Source organism: Pecten maximus, chromosome 15, assembly GCF_902652985.1.
Source record: "Pecten maximus chromosome 15, xPecMax1.1, whole genome shotgun sequence".
Lineage (NCBI taxonomy): Eukaryota > Metazoa > Mollusca > Bivalvia > Pectinida > Pectinidae > Pecten > Pecten maximus.
In genome coordinates, this window is record NC_047029.1 from 32364547 (window position 1) to 32384889 (window position 20343).

At 35.2% G+C, this 20343-nt stretch overlaps 2 protein-coding genes and 2 non-coding genes across 4 annotated transcripts; 3 read left to right on the forward strand and 1 right to left on the reverse strand.

Moving 5' to 3' along the window:
• Window positions 1-713: 713 nt before the first annotated feature.
• Trnat-agu lies at window positions 714-787 on the forward strand. The gene has a single exon. It is a non-coding gene; the product is annotated as a tRNA-Thr (tRNA).
• A 923-nt stretch (window positions 788-1710) lies between these two features.
• On the forward strand, window positions 1711-1839 carry LOC117344417. The gene has a single exon (XR_004536182.1). It is a non-coding gene; the product is annotated as a U8 small nucleolar RNA (small nucleolar RNA).
• Window positions 1840-3513: 1674 nt separating this feature from the next.
• Window positions 3514-6546, forward strand: LOC117343493 (glycoprotein-N-acetylgalactosamine 3-beta-galactosyltransferase 1-like). The gene is made up of 3 exons (XM_033905862.1): window positions 3514-3779; window positions 4815-5476; window positions 6168-6546. The coding sequence occupies exons 1-3, from the start codon at window positions 3539-3541 to the stop codon at window positions 6264-6266; spliced, it is 1002 nt and encodes a 333-aa protein (XP_033761753.1). The 5' UTR covers window positions 3514-3538; the 3' UTR covers window positions 6267-6546.
• Window positions 6547-8177: 1631 nt separating this feature from the next.
• On the reverse strand, window positions 8178-19728 carry LOC117343494 (protein kinase 3-like). The gene is made up of 9 exons (XM_033905864.1): window positions 19638-19728; window positions 18455-19103; window positions 18017-18110; window positions 17284-17406; window positions 16482-16605; window positions 13623-13751; window positions 11569-11918; window positions 10853-10991; window positions 8178-10167 (listed from the first exon to the last, which is right to left on the reverse strand). Exons 2-9 carry the CDS (start codon window positions 19087-19089, stop codon window positions 9623-9625), a joined length of 2139 nt encoding a protein of 712 aa, XP_033761755.1. The 5' UTR covers window positions 19090-19103; window positions 19638-19728; the 3' UTR covers window positions 8178-9622.
• Between the last annotated feature and the right edge of the window lie 615 nt (window positions 19729-20343).

Genomic DNA, 20343 nt, shown 5'->3' on the forward strand with positions numbered 1-20343 from the left:
CACGTGAATAATATCACCGACAAAGATCTGATTAATCAGAGCAGAGGCGTATATATCATGATATACAAGTCTCTGCTCAGAGTCTGTGTTCGTAGAATAAATATTCATATATTGCAGACATTGCTCTCTGACGTCTAACTGTCAGAAATCGTCAGTCGTCGTCCTGGGTACGTGGTTACGCTGTCGGGATGACTCGGGTAGACTCGTTTATGACATTTTAATTTTAATTCATTAATACTCAAAACACCTATATGATTCGAAAACAAGGTAAGAGCTCATATTAATTCTTTATAGTCAAATTAAAAAGAAACAATGTCACAAAGTCGAAATTCAAACAGATCAATATTAAAATCTCCAGGCATGACGATATTGACACATTAGTTAAAATCCCTTTCTTTATATGTAGATTTGAAATGTCCCCGGAAAACAGTATATTGGATCCTTCAGGTCGACACTACAGATAAGATAGGAAATAAGTATCACTTCAAACTTTCACCTCCATAAAAATTCTAAATCTTGTCGGCGTGAAAATTGAACGTGTTTGTTTCCATTATCTCATTGCAAAACTATAATTTTCTTCATATTTACTCTGGTTTTATATAATTAGAATTCCTATGTACATGTTAAGTAATAATTGCCCGAGGGAAGTCTAGTGTTGATAACAATCATTTCAAATAAGATGTGATATAGAAGGTGTGTACTTAATTCACATCGGCTCCATAGCTCAGTTGGTTAGAGCGCCAGTCTAGTAAACTGGAGGTCGAGGGTTCGACTCCCTCTGGAGCCTTCGTTGTGGGTATTTTTATCAATCATTTTAAGAGATCAATTTCACAATTTCACAATGAATAATTTCACAACTCCTACAAGTAAACACATTTTTTTTCCCTAAAGTTTTATTTAGATTATAAAAATCGTTGATTTGATTATTACTAATTTGTGTTTGATATGTGTGTTTCTACCTTAGTTTTTTTGTTATTTTGAATTGGGTTTGAGTAATTTAACTAAACATGAAACATTTATTTATCTAGAGTAGAAAAAGAGGTAATTTAATTATGCCAGCATATAGCTAATTAAATTGCTGGTTGAAAGTTGAAAAGTTCGGAAACACTAGTAAGTCTATATGTCAAAAAATATAACACCTGTTTGTTAATTATACGTCCCTAAACCATCAAAATGAATAAACTCAAAATTGTATGTTAGCTTCCTCATATCAGAGCCGACTGGTCGGTGTCAGATACCCTCTGTCAATCCGTGTTCCGTTTTAAATAGGCAAAACGTGTTACAGTACTGTACAGCCATTTGACTTCAATGATAATGGGAATAAAACATGTTACATCATCTTCGTCATAAGTCATTCAGATTCATAACTTCATATGTATACAGTGGAAATAAAAAGAATTCAATTCCAAACTTAGTTTCTGGTAGATTTGTAAGCGGTTCAATGTCGTTAGTTGGATAAGTATTTTACTAAGAGTTACTTCCCTTGACAAAATTACATTTTTTGCAACTTTTTAATAATTACATTACTAATATATGTGACTTTTATATTTTTATAATTTACTAATCAAGAGTATATAAAAGTTAATATGGTTATGTAATTGATTAATCTTAGGATGACATATTGGATTTTAAATTAAACAATGAAAACAAATGAAGCACAATTTGAGTATGAACGATAGTATATGGCTATTTTCCAGAGCTATTATAATTGTCTCAGTAGAGGAATTCTTACCTGCAGCCCTTTGGGCTACAGTGAGTGTGATGAAGTTGGGTTTCTGATCAGATGATTTAAAACCCACTGGAGAAAGGGCCTGCAACTCCCTATTCTTCACTTCTGACATTCCATCTGAGACATCGAAAAAGATCTGTTACTGATCGTCTTCACTTATGATATTTCACTCGAGACGTTGGGAAGTTCTCGATAGATTTTAATAGCAGTGTAATATCCTTCAGCTGAATAGAAATTTCTCGTTGGTAAAGAAATAATAGACATTTGATGTGCTTAATTTATTCCATACGATTCGATACGAAATGGTAGAGAAACTGACTTAAGATATCTTCAGATATTTTGTCTTTAATATAAAACTCGCTATTCCAAACATTAATGGGACACAGCTCTGTCGTCTGTGTCACACCATGGACATAAATTAGTATATTTAGTCCGTGGGAACACAAACAACAAAGTAGTCTGCTAAATTTCTGACGGTGCATTTGCATGAATAGAATTAGGGGGAAATAATGTGCTTACCAAGCATTATAAATATTGACCGCTTGGTATCTACTTCTTACTAAACCCAGGGATATGTTCAATAATTCGACGTGATTTTTCGAGCACCCCAATGGCAAGTAAAAAGAGTTATTTACAACACGTATGGCACTTCAATATTTTGTTTTGTAAGAGGAAGACACAGAGAGTTGTCGTTCCTTATGCTAACTTAGTATAAGGAACGACAACTCCGGGTGGTCTCGCTCATATATATTTTCGACCCTACACCCTAGAACAAACTTGTTTTCTCGATTCATATTCGTTGCAGTTTCCTAGATATATATATGTATTTACATCGATAAAGTTATATTACGTTATTAACACCCTCCAAAAGTTGGTGTTTCTCTTTATTTTTAGTTTTTGATAGAAAATGAATAATTAAATAATTGCACCCAAGAGTATTGTAAGCGATCATTATCAGGATGAGGACTCGGCTATTATGGTTGTAGTTTGTTGGTGTTTATATATTCACTTTGTATCATTGTAATTTTATGATTTTTTCAGAGAAGCTCTTTACATTATACAGTCGGCAGTGTAGCATCTTTAAACGTTAGCTGTGTGCTTCATTAAGGACTATATTAATGGTTGTTTACCATACTGTAAAATTGCCAACACTTTTAATAGAGGACTATACAAATTATACGGGGCCTTTTGGGGAACTATTTAGTTCATATGGAGATACTGGATGAACAAACATAATTTGGTTCCCGGGCAAATCAATGGTTTATATCACAGGGCCTTGGTACGGATGTCCCACCCACGGTCCGTATATATAATATATATGTGTGTTTTAGTTTCTTATAAGTATCATATGGATCGTGGGTTAGGAACTTGTGTCGAGTCCCTGTGATCTGTATGAAAGGTTCTTCGGTTCACTTGAGGTAACGTATGATCTATATATATGTGGAGTATAAATATATGGCAGAGTGGTGGCATTTTAACGAATTTTAATCTAATCTTCATATACATTTAAAAATACTCTCTATGATATCGCCATAAACAATACCGATTTCTCAGTCGTAAAATACCATAGAACTAAACAAACAATCAACCCAATATTTGCAAGCTACATTTGCAGTGGCTAACACGTGCTTTTACGCGCGTTTTGCAAACAGGCATTTTTTTCAGATTCAGCGTGTACATGTCATCCGAATTAAATCACTCTGGCTCAAAAACGAATTTTTAAAAATTTTGACAAGATTAAGAACCTAGGCCATTTCAAAGTCTCCATCAATCGGAATCGACCTACGTACCCTGGTGATTCGGAGACCAATGACCCGTGACGGTTTGAGAATCGGAATGTGTACTGCACGTGCGCTACATGGTAAATATATATCAGATATGACACGAGTGAGGATATTGGTGTTATCACTGCCATTTTTTGTCCTTTGTTTCGTGTACGTACCACTCATGAATACTACTGTACGTAACAACATCATGCACGTGATTAAGGCACGTGGATACGTCTCGCCGAATATTGCCACATTGAAGGTCTCATCAACTGATACGTCAGGTAAGGTAACTTGATGTTGTACAGATTTTCTCTACAGTTTCCTAGTGGTTACCACCATACCTAGTTTGCTTTAATCTGAAAATTTCACGTGAAAACATATTATTTCAGGGAATGAGGGGAGATGTGAGGGATTGGTGTGTGGTACCCCATATTCCCCATACTCCATGAAGAAAAAATCAAAAAAAAATCGTGATACAATTTGTAGAATTCAATTAAAATAAGTTCATTTCAATTGCATTATAAAGACGGAACTGTAATAATAAACATATATCCTGCCTTTCCTTTTTTTCTAAATAATTAAAGAATTTATATGTAAAACTTGTAAACTAATAGTGTAACTGTAAAAAAAAAATTATTTAGCAAAACCTATCACGTGGATAAAATCGGATAGCAGGTAATCCAAAATTCTGTTTTATCGGCCTTAAATCTGATGAAAGGAAAGTCAAGTGAATTAAAAAGAGGAAATCAACAAGATCAGAGATAAGGAACATAATATTGAATGCAGCTTTCTTTTCAATTGAACTGGTTTTGAATCAGTCTTTGATGCACATAGAAATCAAATATTAAATAAAGAATATGCATGGTACTGGGATGCAGATTCCAAAACGGAACAATGTGCTCAGATTGATTCGAATCTCTCAAACAGATAGTGAGGAAAATTTACTAGTAATGTTCCTTCAAATTTTGATGTAGAATTTATCAGGAAATGTACAATATAACTTATGTTGCTTCAGTGATTTCGTTGTTTCAGTTGGTTAATTTTCTATGTTACATTAAAAGATGATGGACGGACAGAATGTGGATCCTTCAACATAGCATGTTTAGTTTGTAAAATGTGAGCTGAAAAAAAACGCAATGTATACGAAAAACGTTCCTGTATAGCCCGAAATTCATTTGACCCCACTACCAGAAGTTAGACAAATTAAAAAACAATTTCATCTAAGGTCTGGTGTTGAGGTCAGAAGAAACTCGGGCTGTGTAACCCAAGCATGTTTTACAATGTACACAAATCTCAGACCTGTATTTGTTCATTAGGTGTTCGTCTACTGTGCTGGATAATGACGTCACCACAAACTGTTGTTTCCAAGGCTACGCATGTTCAAAACACGTGGGGTAAACGATGTGACAAACTCTTATTCATGAGTTCCAACGGAACGAAAGAACAGGCGAAGCATCTCCCTGTAGTCGAACTTCCAGTTAAAGAAGGCCGAGAACAGTTATGGCAGAAAACGAAAGAAGCATTTTTACATATATACTCTTTATATTTACATGATTATGATTGGTTCCTGAAAGCAGATGACGACACTTACGTCATTGTGGAAAATTTACGTCATTTCCTCAGCAATAAAAACCAGAAAGAAGCTATCTATTATGGACGAAGGTTTAAACCTTACGTAAAACAGGGTTTCATGAGTGGTGGGGCAGGCTATGTTCTCAGTCGTCAGGCCATTCGATCTCTCATATTAACCGGAAATTCTACAACAACCTATTTGAAATCTAAATGTGCCGAGTTTTTTATTGGTGAGGATGTTCAACTAGGCCGATGTCTTGAGTTGGTAGGGGTAAAAGCTGGAGACACCAGGGATTCGGAAGGAAAGGAGCGGTTTTTCCCTTTGAATCCGGAAAATCATATTGTTCCAGGCAGCATTCCACGGAATAGCTGGTATTGGAGTCATCTCTACTATCCACATATACAGGTAGGTATTTCACTTGTCTTGTCCCATATTGATGTAAAATAGTTTAGTAGGTTATATTTTCAGTTACTTTCAAGTTGGATAGAACAAGTGCAAAGATAGGTAACCTTGATATTGAAATTATTACGCGACATTATTTACTTTTGCAATACAATATGTATACACATTAGATTTTAGGTCACCTGGAGATGAACGACCTTGACATACTTTCAAGACCACAGGATTAAATGTAAAAGTTTTAAATAGTTTCTTCTCAATAACCAAATATCCCATGATCATGATACTTAGCCAATAGCATTCTGGGATGAAGGGGTTCCCAGTTTGTTCAAATGATTAATTTGATTTAAGATTTTAACATAATTGACTCTGTGACCCTGAATGTAGGTCAAGGTCATTCATTTGACAAACTAGGTAGCCCTTCACCCAAGCATGCTACAGACCTGATATAAAGTCCCTGGGCCTTTCGTTTATTGAGAAGTTGATTAAAGACTAAAGAGCCTACTCAACTCATGTGACCTTGAATTAAGTAAAGGTCATTCATTTGAACACACTTGGTAGCCCTTCTCCCCAGCATGCTACACACCTTATATCAAGTCCCTCTTGGTTATCAAGAAGAAGTTGTTAAATATTTCCTTTACTTAATTGAGGTAAAAGATATTGTAGCTATGTAAAATTACACCTTCATATTTTTCAGGGTTGCAGTCGTTCTGTGATTTCCTTTCATTACATAAAGCCTAAAATGATGTACGCCTTGGACTATTTTGTGTACAACATGACGCTCCCTACTAAATGACATCACAATTATGAACCTGTAAATACCTTCCTGTCTGAGGATTAGCTATGCCAAGTTGGAAACCAATCGGAAATGAAATGTAACAGAGCATTCTCGGCATGATCTGCTGTCAAGGGAAGTAACTCTGCTAAAATTATCAGAATGAACAATAAATCAATGGCCAATTCAAATAAGCTAATTTTTTTTTCATTTTTGCAGAATCAGCAATTTAAAATACGTTGTAGTAAGCTAAAACGGATGGAGGAGGGGGTTGAGAATAAATATTGTTTGGTACCAAAGGGATAGCCTGGTAGTGTTTTCAATGTATTTACAATAACCAAATCATTACAACAACATTAATTTTATTGTGCAAAAATAAACAATTTACATGCATGATATTTGATACAAACTGTACAGCCATGTGCCAAAACTCTACAAATACTGCTTGTTTCAGGGCCTGTGTGACCTTCACCTTAAAGGCAATTAAACCCAATACTGTATTATACTTTACCACATTGTGTCCTTGACCCACATACAACGACCATCTAGACTGATCACCGTGAACTTAACCTTATATATTTGATGCCAATCTGGAAAAATTTTATGAAATATTTCAGTCATAGATCATTTTTTTACCCATTTTCAAAACACTAGCCCCATTGTCTTACATCTGGTAAAGTATGATACCATTTTGACTATGTCCATTCATTCCATTCATAAACACATATGCATATAGTGAGACATCGATGTGGATCAGTATACAATATGTACTGTATTTATCAACAAATAAGCCCCTTCTTCAGTTTTGCAGAATCAACAAGGCATCGCAAACGATACAAATCCCCTCGCGTGCTAACACATGAACTCAAAATGGGGGGTGGGGTTATTGCAGGACATTGAAATAACATCAGTTGTCATTTGTACTGAACTGCAATAGACATGGATGGGCTTATTATCAGGCATGGGCTCATTGGCAGATAAATATGGTATATATTGTTATGCATTCAACAGTATCTGGTTACGCATCACACTAGCAACTTCATTTCCTGATAGTAATTATAATTATGTGTGTATCTAAATGCATATATAAGCATTTTCCTTTGTTCAGAAGGTTTAATTGACTCATATATGAAGTTTGGTCAGGATCCGTTCAAAAAGAAGTCGCATCACAGCGCTGACAAAATTTTTCTATAAATAGTAACTGTGACATTGGCCTTGACCTTGGCGCCCTAAAACACGAACTGTTTCGAGGTATTCCCATGCTGGACCCATATACGAAGTTTGGTCAGGATCCGTTCAGAAATGAAGTCGCAAGAGTGCTGACAAAGATTTTCTATAAATAGTAATGGTGACCTTAACCTTGACCTTGGCACCCTGAAACACGAACTCGTTTGAGGTATTCCCATGCTGGACCCATATATGAAGTTTGGTCAGGATCCGTTCAAAAATGAAGTCGTAAGAGCGCTGACAAATATTTTCTATAAATAGTAACGCTGACCTTGACCTTGACCTTGGCACCCTGAAACACGAACTCGTTCGAGGTATTCCCATGCTGGACCCATATATGAAGTTTGGTCAGGATCCGTTCAGAAATGAAGTTGCAAGAGTGCTGACAAAGATGTTCTATAAATAGTAACAGTGACCTTGACCTTGACACCCTGAAACACGAACTCGTTCGAGGTATTCCCATGCTGTACCCATATATGAAGTTTGGTCAGAATCCGTTCAAAAATGAAGTCGCAAGAGCGCTGACAAAAGGTGAACATACGTACGTACGAACGGAACGCTATATCCCCTCCCTGACTTTTGTCGCGAGGGGATAATTATAAATGGTAATCTAAAATGGATTATAAACAAGCCATCTCATAACTAAATATAGTTGATCTGGTATCAAAGCAATAGTGTTGTCAATTATACATAATAACCAAATAGTTAAAATAAATACAACTTTTATTATATACATATATATGTACAGTAAAACTCACTTTTGTCGAACACGCTTGAATCAAATACATTGGATGATTCGAATGTTTCGTTCGTTCCCGATTTTTTCCCTTCTTTATCTTAGTGAATTAAACATGTATGATTTGAACACTGTTGAATCAAATACTGTGGTTGTGTCAAATACATTTTGTGGTCCCTGTATCCCTTCTAAACTATACCAAAATTTCCATTTTTGTGTCGAACATCAAAGGCGTCATGCTTTCTCAGGTAAAATTTGCTGACATTGGCTTGATTGACGGAGTGTGACCGATCAGTCGTAACAGTGTTACCAGAGCCTATTGTTAGTTTCAGGCTGTCTCATCCCATTGTTTATACAGGTGCACTGGTGAAGTAAATCGTAAGGGTATACATAACTTAGAATAAAATGTACAAGTTTTAGTCTACAAACCATAACAACATGACCTACTGTTTTGATACACTGACTGCGGAAAAATATCAGGAAAAAATAAACGATAAATTACAAATCTTCCACCCGCAAAATGGACACAAAAAATACTTGTCTGTCATTGATTTATTTATCTATGCCTAAATTCTGAATACACCGATGAAACAGTAACAATAATATACGTGATTTTATTCTGTACAAAAAAACATGTGGCAATGCATGGTCATGCAGCCGATAAAAACTAACTGCGGTTAGTACAATTGTACAATTAATTTCTTTGTTATTATTTATTGTTCATTTTCGACCATGTTATCAAGCACTTGTCAAGCATACAGCCGATGATACTCGGGTATTTTGTCTCCGTTTACAAACTGACACGGATAAGTCGAATATTTTGCTTGGTCCCGTTGACTTCAACTTCTCTGAGTTTTACTGTATAAGGAATTTACTTGCTTTTGAACCATTTTTATGCATGATCATACTTAATTTGTTTACAGTCTAACATGTCAGCAAAATTTTGAAGCCAAATTTTCCTCGTAGAAACTAATCAAGATTACTCATTATCAGAGATTAGTAAAACAATGCTAAAATATTTCATATTAGGAACTTAAAGGTTTCTTTTGTATATTCAATAATGTACATTAAATACATTTGAATAGCACTTTACGGAGAGAAAACTTTTGATGTGTTTAGACTGTAAATGAACATCGAAACAACCCATATCTGGATTTTCATTAAAAGCACTAGATTATAGTATACCAGGTATGTCTATATTCAAGATAAATATAATATATATAATAGAATTAACATACATTGAGTACATATAATACAGCAAAATATATGTGATGGGTGTATTCAGACAACGCTAATGCCAGTTCAGGATAAAAGATTGTCCTGAGGTTGGCTGTTTGTTCATCAAATCAGGCATTTAAGCAAATAAATCAGATCTCAGTCTATCACAATATGCAGGATAATATATATAATATGATTAAAAGTTCATATCCAAAAGGAAGTTTGGAATGTTTCCATTTCCGGCTTCTGAATCTTGTCCCTCACTTTCTGGAATTTCTTTCTGTTGGTCCTCCTCGGTATCGTCATCTATCACAATAACATCTGGAGACTCTGCTCTCACAGCTCCTCCAGGAGAGGAAACACCATTTGTGTCAATACTTTCACGATCTTGCTCCTTCCTGGGGTGATCTGTTTTTATCTTTTTACATGTGGACAATTTATTCAACAATTTCCTCTTCACCATCCGCGTCTTCAGGCCTGACGGCAGGTTTGCCATGCTCTCCATGGTTGCGGTTTTACAATCCTTGACCCAGCCCTTTTCCTCTCCTGTTGGTTGTTGAGCTGTAGTTCCTGCTGGTGGAGACGGCTTCCCCACATGTGGTGTACACTTCCTGGTGGCTGTGGTGGTGGGTTTAACACTAGGCTTTGTTAGTGTCTGGGCTGTACAAACTTCTGTCGACTTGTCAAGCGCCTGAATTTTCAACCCCTTGTCTCTTTGTTGAATTGCCAGATTGGACAGAACTGAAATGATGAATGAAAAAAAAGGTTTGATAATTGCCGACAAGCATTACTGTTATTTATTTCTCTACTGCTCTATAATTGATTGCCTACTTTTGTACCAAAGTCGATGCTTTGTCCCCTGGCAGACTGCTTTGGCTCCATTTTCTTATTTTAAATCACACAACAAAAGAATAACATGGGTCGATATCTAAGGATTCTTAATAAAGGTATGTTACTTATTATGTGTGCATTTGATATTTCAGTCCAATTGAACTTGATGTGAATAAAAGCTCATGTCCCACTTTTGACTTTTCAAGTGTTACACTTTGCTGATATAGTAGGAGTAGAGGATAGTATGTTTTTATACATACTTAACCAGATGCAGATGTCTGTGATACTGTAAAAGTGGATAATTTCGCGTGTGGAAATTTTCGCTTAGCCAGCTTCCAAAGTGTTCACGGTGTGGATATTTTCGTGCCGTCAAGATATTTTTGCGCTAACTTGTATCTTTTATATTTAGTATTTTTATGTGTTATTATATTCGTGTGTGGAAATTTTTGCGGAGATTTACCGATAGCGAAATAAGCGAAAAATTTCCACACCGCGAATATTTCCACTTTTACAGTACCATCAAATTAATTTGTTACTATATGTAGCGTGGTGGGGTGGTGTGACTGTGGTTGTGATATTATTCAATTTCACTTACAATTCATCCAGTTTTTGCCCTCCGTAGCATTGCACCTCTTATTGACATCTCCCTGCAGCATTTTGTTCAGAACAAATCTCATGTCTGTACTCACAGATTTAGGCATTAAACTCAGTGCAAGATCCAGATTAGAGCAGAGCTGTAAAGACAATTTGTGATTTATACTACATAACTATCAATACCTACAAGTATTTCAAATGAATTCTCAAAATATTTGTGATTCAGGTAAACATGTAAAAAGTTACAGAAAAAGAAATTGACAGCACAGAAACGGATTTTAATCATAAAAAAAATCCTCTTGCAAAATATCAGCATCTTAATACTTATATGAGTGATTGGCTAGCTAGACCAAATTCTTAACAGGAGAGAAAGACAGATAAGAGATTTAAATTATATTTTTGCCAACAATGAAATTTTGTGGAAAGGGCATGAATGTACTCAATATCTTCAACATTGAAGGTTTTTTCTCCCAAATATTACAAAACAGAATGTCACATGATCAGATAGTCGGCTTTCAATATTTCTAGAAGGCATATTTTTTGTGGATAGGAATTAATCTTTCTTACTTATACAGGGTGTTACTTTACAAATTTGGTATTACTCTCAAGATTATAACTTAGGCAATCTAGGAAACATAACTATTTCTACAAGGATGAAAAATTGAGTAAAAATATTCAAGCACTCATATATCTAACCATGTTAAAATCAATTCTTACATCAACTAGAAGATTCACTTGAAACTCTGATTGCTTCTCAGCATCACGGTAAATATTGTCTCCATTTGTGGCGTATTTTATCAGCACATGCGACTTCTCATAAGCGTACATCATTGTTAACGCCATGGCAAATATGTCTACTTTCCCAGTAAGATCACTTTCTTCTTGTCCAGTTGGCTTTAGCTGATGAGGAAACTTGGACAGAAGAACCATCCAAGCTCGCTCCGGACTGAGATATTCCACAGTCCACCCAACCATGTCATTCTTCTCTCCTATCATTTTTGCGGCGCCAAAGTCAGCAATCTTCAGGAGAAACTGGTTCTCATCAACCATCAGTAGTAGGTTTTCAGCTGAAATTGATAGAATACACTATCAGAACATTTATCAAAATAAAATTATCATTGACTTTTTTTGTACGAGAAACAATACTGGTCAATACAGAGGGCACATTAAAAATTTCAAAATTTGTAACACAAGAGTTTTGGAGTCTTTATTTGGGTTTCAAGGTCCATATTATAGCCAGTTCAATCACCAATCTTAACAACAACATGGACCTTTATCAAGACACTGCTTCGATTGATATTCTCATTGAATTACTTCTTAGGCATTTCCTACCTTTCAGTTAATTATTACTTTCTTTGAAAATTTTCAAATTCTGTACAAATCAAAATTTCTGGTATGCAATACTAAAATCAGTGGAAAGTTTTAATCCATTGTTTCCCAATCAAACCAAAAAATTTCTAGCTAGTTTTAGTTCAAACTCTGATTGTTTATATCTAGCCTATTTCAGATCGTTATCAAACTTGTCAAATAAAGAATGATAAATTTGATTTTTATGCAAACACCATTGAAAGCCTGCCTCGAACAGCCCCCTAAAAATGTTAAGATTTTAATCAACGGACAGTTTATGGTAATGGGTTGTATGTGTGAACATTAATTGCAGCATGCCTGTGACAGAAAAACCACAAATTTATGCCATATACTTCAGCACTGAATGAGTTTTTTACATTGAAAAATACATTGTACACAAAAATACAGTGTACACAAAAATACATTGTACACAAGACAACTTAAGGCCCCAACAATGTTTAGATAACATGTGATCAGTACTCGCGCTGAATGACAAACTAAAATATAATTTGTGTATTGTCAAACACTGTTAACTAAGCATTTTGATAATCTAAGTATGCGTAGATATCTCATCATTATTGTCAATCAAGGTACTACTTATAAACCTGCGCCCCCACACTAGGTAGGCAGGCCACCTGCAGTTAAGTTGAAATGTGCTGAGTGACGGGATAAGCATTGTGTCCAGTCAAAACAATCTACAGGTGTCCCAGTAGCGATGGGTAATTTTGAAGGTGTCAAATTTAAATTTTCAGTTCTGTAAATATTATGACTAGGCAGCTTTAAAGCAGACATCTCGATGTTCTGTCCTATAATTACAGTAGTGCTTTTGTTAATGCAACAGGTTACATGTGTAAGACTGTAAATATTTAATGAAACAGACAAATCATTAATATATACAATAGTGTCTGATTCACAAACGTATAAACATGTGGAGACTCAACATTTATAAATTACGTCTCTAATATACACAAGTTAATTTAACTTTTGTATCACCAATAAAACTTGTACTATGTAGGAGCCTAAGCTTATACAGTAGAGCTACATGTACACAATGGCCAAGCAGCTTCGGGATTAATATAACGATCATAATTATTATGAAATGAAGAAAGTTTAAACATTGAATTAAATAAAATACTACCATTTTACCAATTTAATTTTTCTTTTTTGTTATTTCTATTTTCTTGAACATAATTTCATATATTCAAACTGGTTCATCAATATTATTCAATTTTGTTCTAATTGACCGAAGGTAAACTGTATTACATGGTACTGTTTAAAATGAATCACTTTATTTGGTAGTTTCTGTTTGATAAATATCCAGGTACGTCCTCCTGTCGGGTAGATGTTTTACTCAGCTCTAAGATGACACTTCTGATAGATACAGAAAGTTACAAACAAGTCTTCAATACAATGGTTATACCTACGTTTTATATCATGGTGACAAATTTGGCACTCCTCCAGATATTCTAGGCCACACAATCCCTGGTAGGTGAGGTCCCATATATCACGATCCTGAAACTTCCTCAGTCTTGCCATTTGTAACATGGACTGACCTACCAATCAGAGAATAAAACTTTAATTAAAAACCTTATCGTTCGTTTTTAATGCACAACTCATATATATGAACACAACAGATTTTGAAGGCCATTATGGTAGATATTCGTGGTAATATATTAATGGTGACCATTATGGTAGATCTTCATTGTAATATATTATAGATTGCCATTATGGTAGATCTCCATTGTAATATATTAGTGATAGATCTTCATTGTAATATATTAGTGACGGCCATTATGGTAGATCTTCATTGTAATATATCAGTGATTGCCATTATGGTAGATCTTCATTGTAATATATTAGTGACGGCCATTATGGTAGATCTTCATTGTAATATTCTAGTGATTGCCATTATGGTAGATCTTCATTGTAATATATTAGTGATTGCCATTATGGTAGATCTTCATTGTAATATATTAGTGACGACCATTATGGTAGATCTTTATTGTAATATATTAGTGATGGCCATTATGGTAGATCTTTATTGTAATATTTTAGTGACAGCCATTATGGTAGATCTTCATTGTAATATTTTAGTGACGGCCATTATGGTAGATCTTTATTGTAATATATTAGTGACGGCCATTATGGTAGATCTTTATTGTAATATATTAGTGACGGCCATTATGGTAGATCTTTATTGTAATATATTAGTGACGGCCATTATGGTAGACCTTCATTGTAATATATTAGTGACGGCCATTAACAGTGTTTTTTTTAGGGTCGATTTGGGGCCGAATTTCGGCCCCTTCCCCTAGAGAAATTTTGTTGTATTTTCCCAATTTCTTGCTCATATTTTCCAATTCAGAAAATATCCCTTCATATTAATTAGTATAAAGAAATGCCAATCAAAATGTATTTCACAAGATATTTTCAACGCCGGTGTTCTCGTTCTATGTTGGTCGCGTTCGATATCGCAAATTCCCGTGCTTTCTGTTTCCGTGTCTGAATCGATGTCGTTTTCCTCAATGTTTCAAATCGAGCGCACCGCGAAAGTCTGTGTCGATCAAGTGTTTTAATTGCACACGTGTCTCACATATGCTATGACAAGCGCTTGAAAGTTTAAGATCATGCAAACAAGAGTCACACAACGCGAAGTATTATGTCAAAAGACTGACAAAAAAAGAAAGGAAAGGCCTTACGAAAGTGAGTGACTTCTTCAAAAAGTCTTCCGGCGGCGATATACTAAACAACCCGTCAACCAATGAATCATCATCCGACATTGAATCTGTTTTATTAACCGTCCAGACGGAATGTTTACCCGTATAGCAAATGTACATGTAACCCGCGACGAAAATCTGGTATTTACTTTATCGGGAAAGTGGATAGACGAACATTTAATGCTGCCAAATATGGATCTGCCTTCTCTTGGCTTTATCACAGTAGTGTGACATGTGGCTACATGACATGATGTGCAAGTACTGAGAATTGTTTGTTTTTGGTGCACATTCGAGTTGTAAGCCATTTGTTACAAAGGGTGTAAAACTTGGGACACATCCCTCAAGAAAATTGAAAAAACATGACCACTGGCCTGGACTCTTTGGTGGACATGTTCAAGGGGCAAAAAACAAGGAAAATGGCCCTTTAGATAGCTATTAGGAATCATTAAGCCAGATGAATGTTGAAAGTTTAACAGATAAATAAATATTTGGATGTGTTATTGACTTTTTTTTTTCATTTAAAACCAACAGCAAATTTTCCCAATTTGGGAAAAATGCCGCTGTATTTTCCCAATTGAAAAGGTACAGGCCCCTGTAAAAAAGGGATGAAAAAATCACTGCATTATGGTAGACCTTCATTGTAATATATTAGTGATTGCCATTATGGTAGACCATTGTAATATATTAGTGACGGCCATTATGGTAGATCTTCATTGTAATATTTTAGTGATTGCCATTATGGTAGACCTTCATTGTAATATATTAGTGACGGCCATTATGGTAAATCTTCATTGTAATATATTAGTGACGGCCATTATGGTAAATCGCCATTGTAATATATTAGTGATTGCCATTATGGTAGATCGTCATTGTGATATATTAGTGATAGCCATTATGGTAAATCGCCATTGTGATATATTATAGATGGCCATTATGGTAGACCTTCATTGTAATATATTAGTGACGGCCATTATGGTAGATCTTTATTGTAATATATTATAGATGGCCATTATGGTAGATCTTCATAGTAATATATTAGTGATAGCCATTAGGGTAGATCTTCATTGTAATATATTAGTGATTGCCATTATAGTAGATCTTCATTGTAATATATTAGAGACGGCCATTATGGTAGATCTTCATTGTAATATATTAGTGATAGCCATTATGGTAGATCTTCATAGTAATATCTTAGTGACGGCCATTATGGTAGATCTTCATTGTAATATATTATTGATTGCCATTATGGTAGATCGTCATTGTGATATGTGTGTGTGGGGGAGGAGGGAGTGGAGGAATACACAAAATGCTTTTTTAGTTTTAAAGAGAAACTGTCGTTTTAAAAATGTGTGCAATAGGAAAAGTATGAGTATGGGACTTAAAATATCTGTAAAAAAACACTTCTTTTTATCACCTTTTTTCAGTTAAGTTTTACTTGAGCAACAAAACAAGTCTCCTAGTCAAGATAAAAGTCACCCACTTACAAAACTTCATCAGTGCCAGGCCTATTACCAGTAGGACCTCGACAAAAACTGTTAAGTCAGTGTCTTATTAACAGGAAGTTACCTCCATACTCCATAATGATTTCAGGAATCTTGTTCCGGACCACCATTCCATAACACTGGATTATGTACGGACTGTTCAGCTTGGCCGTCAACACAATTTCATTTCTTTGGAAATCACTGGTAATCTGATATCAACAAAAGATCAACAACTTTTATTTTTCAAATTATTTTTTGTCTATAACAACTTATAGTGGTAAGGTGCAGACAAGTAGGGCTGGGATGATACAGTGATGCCCCGATCCGATACTTATCACGATGCTAGAGCTACGATCAGATACTTATCGCGATACATAGAGAAACCATAGATTTTGATCCAAGAGGCGATTTCAAAGCTACCATTAGTTGTTCGCCATGATGTTTGGTTTGATGTGAACGAGTACTTGTTAAACGCTTTCTGATTGGCCTGCTGCAGCCGGTCTCAACCAATCATTTAACTGCTTTCACTTTAAGATTAGCGCTCAAGTTCCCCGGAAATGGATAACACTTTTGTTTTCGACAATTGTCATTTAATTTTTATTCAATTCTTTCCGAAGAAAATTCATTTATGTATTAAACAAACAAACAACAAGAGCAAGACACAGGATCAATATAGGTATCATAAAATTGCATTTGGATCGATATTAGTATTGTAGAGAAAGTGATCGCGATCCACCAGTGCATTATCCCGGCCCTACAGACAAGTACACGATTTTACAAATTAAAACTTAAATATTCAAGCATGGTCAACATATGATAGAGTTATACCAAGCATAATATTATTTTTTATTTTAGCAAACTTTATTGTATTTGTTGAATGTACAAACCTGTTTGACAACATAGTCAGTCTCATCGTGCACATACAAGTTAACTTTTCCAAAGGTACCTCGTCCCAACACTTTCTTTCTGATGACTTCTCTTCGATCTTCTGAACTTAGAAACCATAGGCTCTGCAAAGACAGTATATTATGTAACATAAAATGATGTAAGTTAATAATAATAGAGTTTGTTTTTTGGTTCATTGCCCCAGCAACAGTGAGCTTCGAGGGTCATCCTGAGTGCGAGTCTCTTGTATAATTAGTTGTGAATATTTAATTGAACAACAAATGATGTCTGTTGCATGTTATGCAGAGTAGTACTTTGTTATCAACAACTTATAATTAATATATTATCATGTACATTCAAATATTTCTTCCTATTTTCAAGAAATATAGTGAATATACTACAAATTAATATTTCCCAACAGAATATTTAATCACTACTATGAATGTGGGTATGAATGGCACTGGCAGACTTATATGAGAAAGGGAGAAAACTAATGTCAAGATAAAATATTTATCCAGCAAAAAGCCAATGCCCAGTAATAAGCCCATTCAAATTCAATGATGGTGAATATAATTACTAACAATTGGCATTTCAATTTCATTGCCCTGTAATAAGCTTATCCCCTTATTGTGAGTTGAGTTTTATTTTATATAATTATGTACTGCCCCCCCCCCCCCCCCCCCCCCGGCTTCTTTCAGGATCCAGAATATTCCCCATTAACTACAACAAAAGTACCTTATCAACAAAGATTCCTGTTTCCTCATCAGGAAGGTTAATCATCTGCAGCACCATGTCAACCAAGGCATCTTTAGTTCCATACACTGTAAAACTACAAATGTAAAAACACAATAACATGCTGTTCAGTCCAGAATTTCACCAAGAAAATAATAATTCATAAAGACATTATAAGTTTACATTGTAAGAATGTCGATGTCAGAGTCAAAGATAGAAAACTGGTCAAAGCATGCAGTAAGATTAAACTCTCAAAGAGTCATGATCAGGAACTCCCAGGTTGACGCACAGCATGCAAAAGTGCTGAGACAAATTAAATTTTGCTGCCTATTTGACCCGAGGTCTCGGGTTGTAATGGATGCTTTGATTGTTCTTTTTTTTGTCAGATTTGTAAAAATATCTGTTGAGCTAATAAATATCTAGCCATTTTGTATAACATACCCTGGTCTAAATTTTGTTACTGGTACTTTCGCGGTTACTTGTTCGCTTTCTTCTGAAGTTCCTTGCTCCAGTCGCTCATGATCAACATCCACCTCCATCCCTTCTTCATCCTCAACTTGCCTGCCATCACTATTATCTATGATTTCAAAGGGCAGTGATGGTAAAGGTAGATCACTTTCCTTTAGTTGGTCTAAAGCAGGCATTGTTTCGGCATTATTTGCCAAGTAGCCATCAGCAGAATGACTGTAGCTTTTTCCCGTGTCAAACACTTTGTTACTGATTTTATCAATAAAAACAGAGTTAGATTTGAAATCATCTTGCACAGGGGGAAGCACTTTATTAAATTGAGAATTATTTGCTGCAGAACTTATATTTCTATTTATATGGATGTCAATTCTAGTGAGCTGTTCTAGACCTACAATTATTGGCTCAGAATATTGGATCACAGGACTAGAACATGACAATCTATCTTCAGCATGATCTTTTCCAGGCTGAAGAATTTTCCTTGTTGGGGCACTGTGTGCTCTAGATCTGGGTACCATTTTAACACCAGAGGATCTCAAATCCTGACTGCTATAGTTGCCAGATTCACTGCTGGAGGTGATGTCCTCCATGTTTTCTTGACCAGTGATCATCGGATGTCAACGACCTGTGTGGAAAAGGAGGAATATAGCCGTTATAGGAACATCATTTAGGAACAAAAACAAATTTATAAAACACATAACAAGGTGTACTAGTGGTAAATAGAAATGGAATATATCTTACAGTAATGAACGGCCCACTTTTCACTCTGCAGTCTTGGTTGATTTATCGGTCTTGATTTATAAGGGGATTCCCCTTCGTTTCTGGTTTAAGCCAGTTTTTACCAACTTATAACAGCATTCTTTACAATGGAGTTTTAATTGCCAAATACCGTATTTAAATTTAAAATAAATTAGTGTATGTCATTAGATTGGTTGACGTTGTATGTCGCATGTAGAAACACTAAACGACACTGTTAGGTCAGTGATAGAGCGAGCGCCTTACGTATTACGTGATCGTGCTGCAGACCGTCAACATTTCAATCGGAGAGCATGTCTCCAGGCCAAACACTTGGCTAGATACCAGTGGTGACAACCAATCCTCTAACTTCATTGATTATCGATGTCAAACATTGTGTTAAAATAAATAATATAGTATTTACCAAAAGCGTATAGTTTAGGATACTCCTTTCTTGTTAAAACATACGTCCAAGGTCCACTAGCGCCATTTTATCCGAATGATCATATACGTCGGGAACCTTCGGTAGTTTCCGTAAACTTTTTGAACCTTCCTAATGACCTGAAAAAATAAAATGAATTTTCCGGATTATTTTCAAGTGTAATGAAAATCGTATAAATAACCTGCTTGTGTGTCACATAAAATACCTGGCTGAAGAAATGACACCCGAGAATATAACTACTGTAACATTTAATGACAAAGTGTAATTTATAATTCCTGGCGCGTGTATATCATTTGAAGGAATTCAATATTGAGATCTCTGAAGGTTTTTAGCAAAGTGTTTAAGTAAAAAAAAATGTTGAGATGTCTGTGGGTTAAAGCAGATATGGACACTTCAATATTTTATCTTTGAGGTTTTAAGCAAATTCTTAGATATCGATATATCTGACAGTTTTAGCAGTTAGTTCAATATTGAGATACCCGAGATATTAAGCAGTCATTTAAAATTGAGATATCTGAAGGTTTAAATAAGCTGATACTTCAATAATGAGGTCTCTGGATTAAGGTATCATCCGGGCCTGCAATTGAATATTGAGAAAACATATATCAAACAAAAGTAAAAATTAACAAAATTTGATAAACTTGCACAGGTTCCTTCATTTAGTAAGCTTTGGAAACTTTATAACATT